We start from the raw sequence: 5,173 nt of genomic DNA, 5'->3' as shown, positions 1-5,173 counted from the left end.
GTCTTATTGATGAGAACCTGGAATCGTGCCTAAAATTAAAAACAACAACATACAAACCTGACTTACCCAAACTTTCCAAGGAGATGCAAGGCCATTGTTCACATTAGTGTTTGTCAGTCATTGTCATGATTTAATTTTATGGATATTGTAAGGTAAATTGTAAGGAATTTAATTTTATCAATAAATAATATCGTTATTAAGTATGATATCAGTTTTATTCAACATACCTATAATTTAACTAAGACTTAAAACTTTAAGTAAAGTTTATTAAGTTAATTTTAGGGAACGTTGTGGAAAGAAGATGTAGTGTCGAGGATTGAGAAAGGTATGTTGAGATGGTTTGGACATATAGAGGGGATGAACGAAAGGAGATAGATGAAACAAGTATACAAGACGAGTGTGGATGGGAGAGTTGGAAGGGGTCGACCTCAGCAAACGTACCTCAATCAGATTGAGGACGTTTTTAGCAAAGGCCAGCTTAGGAGTACCCTAATTAAGTTAATAACAATGTACCTACCTATATAGTTTAAGTTTAAAAAATTTGGCTCTCAAAAGAAATTTCAATCGTTGTACTGTTGATATTTGGCTCTGTTGACTAATGAGTTTGCCGACCACTGTCCTAGACTAATGATGTGAAGAGTGGAAGGAGCCGAGAAGCTTATAGAAGGTTCTTCAGAAAAGGAGCCGGGGTTAGTAACAAAGAGGAAAAAATCAGGCTTCACTTAGATTCCCACAGGAAAGAACTAAAAGCTTGTGGTTCATAGTTGCTTAGCAACATGTAAAAGCTCAAGAAAGAACAAAAGTCCAGGCATAGCAAAATCAGGCAAATTTTACTCTCACTTACCCATTTATTATTTCTACATTCTACATAAAGCAGAGAGAAACAAAATGTAAGTTTGACCTCCAAAAAATAAGCCAGCCAGACAGTGAGGGGAATACAAATCAAACATAAGCATTAAAATGTAGTAGGTAGAAAAAATATACAGACAAAATGACATGTGCTTACAGTGGGTTCCAGGTGCAATACAACCATTCTGTTCAATGTAGCAAGTATTTGTAAGTGCTTCCAGGGGCACATGAAAGACTAGGAGGCAGCCCATGCCTTCAGGAGCTTTAAAATCTACTGGGGAGAATAAAACCAGTGCATAGGTCATTCCACAGGCAGAATTCATGTCACACCTGAGCAATACCCATGTATACGTCTTCAAAGGTGGGAGACATTAAAGTGTATGGGGAGGGGCATCCAGTAAAGTGCCCTGAAGAAGAGCCCTTTAAATTACCTCTAAAAGTTAAATAAGGGGGAATATGAAACAGGGTAAGAGCACACTTCAACATGTCAGGGAGAAAACTCCAGATATGTCTAGAATAATAATAATCCAAATTGTGTTACAAAATAGGGTTCTACTAGAATGGAAACAGTGAAAGACACAATTACTGGCATATGTTGAAGGTCCTTGAATGCCAAGTTTAGGGCCTGTACTTTATTTGATAAGCACTAAGAAGTGAGGAGGCTGTGGGTGAAATGCTCAGTCATAGCCTGGCCAATGTGGTTCAGTGGTTGAGTGTCAACCCATAAACTAGGACGTCACGGTCCGATTCCTAGTCAAAGCACATGCCCGGTTGCAGGCTTAATCCAATCCCCAGTAAGGGGCATGCAGGAGGCAGCTGATTGATGTTCTCTTTCATTGTTGATGTTTCTATCTCTTTTTCCCTGTCCCTTCCTTTCTCTGAAATCAATAAAAAAAAATTTAAAAAGAAGAAATGCTCAGTCATGCCTTCAGGAGATTAATCTGGTAATGGTAGTTTGACAGGGTATAGGGAGGGGAGAGTATCATGAAGCAAGTGGTGAAGAAGAGATTTAAGTAGCCAGGTGAGAGAGGAGGACAGTCTGATCTAAAATAGGATCCACAGAAATGGGAAGAAAGGGACAGATAACAGAGACATAGCAGAGGTTGAAATTGAAGACAAGTTCCTGATTAGGTAAAAGGGCTCAGCGAGTGGGGAGTAAAAACTAACTCAGAGGTTGTAAGCCTGACTCACTGCATATCAAGAATAGCCCTGGCTGGTGTGGCTCAGTTGGTTGGATGTACACCAAAAAGTTACTGGTTAGAGTCCCAGTCAGGGCACAAGCACAAGTTTTTGGTTTGACCCCCGTGCAGGAGGCAACCAATTGATGTTTCTCTCTCACACTGAATCTCAATATCTCTCTCTCTCTCTCTCTCTCTCTCTCTTTCTTCTTCTTCTTCTTCTTCTTCTTCTTCTTCTTCTCTCTCTCAAAAAAAAATTAAAACATATATTTTTTTAAAATAATAGGAAAAATACATTCGACTGAGCAGTAGAAGAGCTGGTGGGAGAAAGAAAGAGGAGAGGGGGGAGGAGGACAGATGTTATGCACCTGCTGAGTTGGAGCAACAGGAAGAAAATCTAGGTTTAGTGTGTTGAGGAAAGTCAAGGCTTTGGTAGTTATTCATGTGAAGCTCATAACTGAAGCTAGGTGGGTAAATGTAAACACCAAGGAACAGGAGCAGATTAACCTCAAAGAAAAAAAGAGGACTGGCTAAGGAAAGAACCAAGGGCAGGAGGAAGAGGGAAACACAAAGACACAAAAGTATAGCAGGTGGGGAAGAGCCCAGTGCAGCATCACAAGAGCCAGGAGAGGAATCAAAAGAGGGAAGTTTAGGGATCTTGGTTTGAATGGTTCATGAGGTAACTGAGCTTAAGGAAGGTTTGAGAAGATATGTGACAAGCAGAAAAGCAGGCTACATTTTTCACCAAAACATGCCAGGACGTTTTTTCTTCTTAAATCTGAAGGATCAGATAGATGTAGGGGAAACTATCCATGTCATTTCAGTAGGTCCCAAAGTCAACATAAAAGAAATCACATCTGGGTCATGGACCTTAACATTTAGGAAACCAACTAACAGACTGGACTATGATGGAGAACATAAACAATCCTATATACTAGTAATAAAAGGGTAAGGACCGGTCGCTATGATGTGCACTGACCACCAGGCGGCAGATGCTCAATGCAGGAGCTGCCCCCTGGTGGTCAGTGCTCTTCCACAGGGGGAGCTCCGCTCAGCCACAAGCTTCTCCCGCCTCTGTGGCAGCGCTAAGGGCTCCCAGGCTGCCAGAGGGATGTCTGACTGCCAGCTTAGGCCCGATCCCCCGGGGAACAGGCCTAAGTTGGCAGGTGGACATCTCCCGAGGGGTCCCAGACTGGGAGAGGGTGCAGGCTGGGCTGAGGGACACCCCCACACACACACAAGTGCACAAATTTCCATGCACAGGGCCTCTAGTATATAAATAATAAAGCCCTCGCATTCAGAAGGATCTCAGAAGGTTATCTGCAAATATACAATCCCAGGTAACACTCACTGCCACACATACACATAAAGTCCTCCTCCCCACCCCACCCCTGCCTTGCTCTGGGAGAATGCAGACATCAGGAGTTCTTGCACAGGAAGACAGAGAACTTCACTGCATGAGATGGCTGGAAGACAGTTAAGTGATAAAAAGAAAGGTGGTTTGAAGTATGGAGCCAAAGGACAACTGAGGTTCCAAAATCTTCTCTAGTCTAACAACAGATAAAAATTGCATGCTGTGTCAGGATCCTTGCATCTGGTTTGTCAGAAGGATAATTTTAAACACCAAGAGCTAGATCACAAGGAAAGTAAAAGTTTCCTGATTCTTGGCCACATCAAGTCCCATAGGGAACATAGCTGTATTAGCTACATGCTTGCTCAGTGTGTAAATCACTGGTGCCAGTCCCTATTTCAGGACCTGCAATCTCACCTTGAAATCCTAGTCATTAAAGTTATTCTCCTCATCATGAAATGTGGCAAAGAGGAAAAGAGCATTAAATGTGGCAGAGACTAAAAGAAGCAGTGTTCCCATGCCTTCTGCATTAGTGTCTCTAGGGTTTTCAACTCAAGATGCCCCACACCTTAAGGAGCATCCCCTCTCCAGCTCTCAGCCGGGGTTGCTCACCAGTAGAACGATGGGGTGGACCACTGTGGACAGGTAAATCACCACCTTCCATTTAAATTCCTGAGATGGGAAAATACATGCAGTGTTGAGCACCAGTGAGAGCCTTGATGTGTGCATGAGCACTGGGGCATGAGAGCCCAAGATATATAGGAAGGTCTTTTTGTCGTGTCTTCCCAAAGATGTGATGAGCAAAACATGCCAGTGAAGAAGACAATGGTAGGGACTGTTCAAGTAATAATTTTTAGAGGGAAGAAGTAGAATTTCTCAAATATTCTCCTGATAGTATTTCCAGTGGCATTCCAAGATTGCAGACCTCTCCTTAAATAATTCCTATATATGCTTTCATTGCTTATGAAAAATAAGATGGCATTCAAGCTGAAGAACCCCACAGAGCTGAGCAACCCAACCCAAACACCTTCTGCTTTAGGCAGAGGAAGACAGGGTGAGTGAGGATTGCAATTTTCACATGATAGAAAACACTGCGCCAGTAGGAAAACCATAGGGTAGCATCATTCAAGAAGTCCCAGTGGAAGGCGAGGAACTGGAGTACAGGATTGTACAGGAAGGACTTTGGATACAGAAAAACCACAAATTCTCTCACTGATCAACACCCATTACAGACAGAACCAAGAGGCTCCAGGCTGATCAATAATTTATCTCAAGGTGACAATATTCTCCACAGCAACCACTGCATGCCTAGTTCTGCAGTAATTAAGCCATTCTTCACCACAGCTATCAGACACAAAAGGAATAAAATGATATCCAAGGTGACGGCTCTCTTATCCATCACTGGAAGTCCTGAAACCATGCCACCCCCATTCAGCTCTCCTGTGGAAAAGGTGGGTGCCAAGACTTCAAGGTCTATTCCTATAGGGTTACTCTGAAAGGTCCTGGATGATGGTTGTCCCTCCAGCAGCCCCAAATGCAGAGGAAAGAATAGAGGATGTGAGCAATCCGAAGAGGATAAAGAGGTTCTTCTTCCCAAGATAGACGCAAATATTGTTAAGGCTCAGTTTCGAAGGTCCTCCTGCTTGCCCAATTTGCCTACTCTTTCTCTGCCTGTTTTCTACCTGTATCAACATTGGTGTGAATAATATATCAGGCCCTTGCATTTACTAGCAACATTTCTTACACAGCAATTGATACGTCTTAAAGCTGACACCTAAGACATGACCATGTATCT

At 42.6% G+C, this 5,173-nt stretch overlaps 1 protein-coding gene across 1 annotated transcript; it reads right to left on the bottom strand.

Annotated features, from left to right (window-relative positions):
- Positions 1-3,972: 3,972 nt before the first annotated feature.
- On the bottom strand, positions 3,973-4,798 carry LOC106725505 (taste receptor type 2 member 60). The gene is given in 4 exon segments (XM_014536895.1): positions 3,973-4,184; positions 4,187-4,393; positions 4,396-4,590; positions 4,633-4,798. Coding segments are annotated over 4 exon segments (780 nt in total).
- Between the last annotated feature and the right edge of the window lie 375 nt (positions 4,799-5,173).

This window comes from Myotis brandtii, unplaced genomic scaffold, assembly GCF_000412655.1.
Source record: "Myotis brandtii unplaced genomic scaffold, ASM41265v1 scaffold168, whole genome shotgun sequence".
Classification (NCBI taxonomy): Eukaryota; Metazoa; Chordata; class Mammalia; order Chiroptera; family Vespertilionidae; genus Myotis; species Myotis brandtii.
Note: the sequence above shows the minus strand (reverse complement) of the source record. Positions and strands in the feature narration are given on the sequence as shown.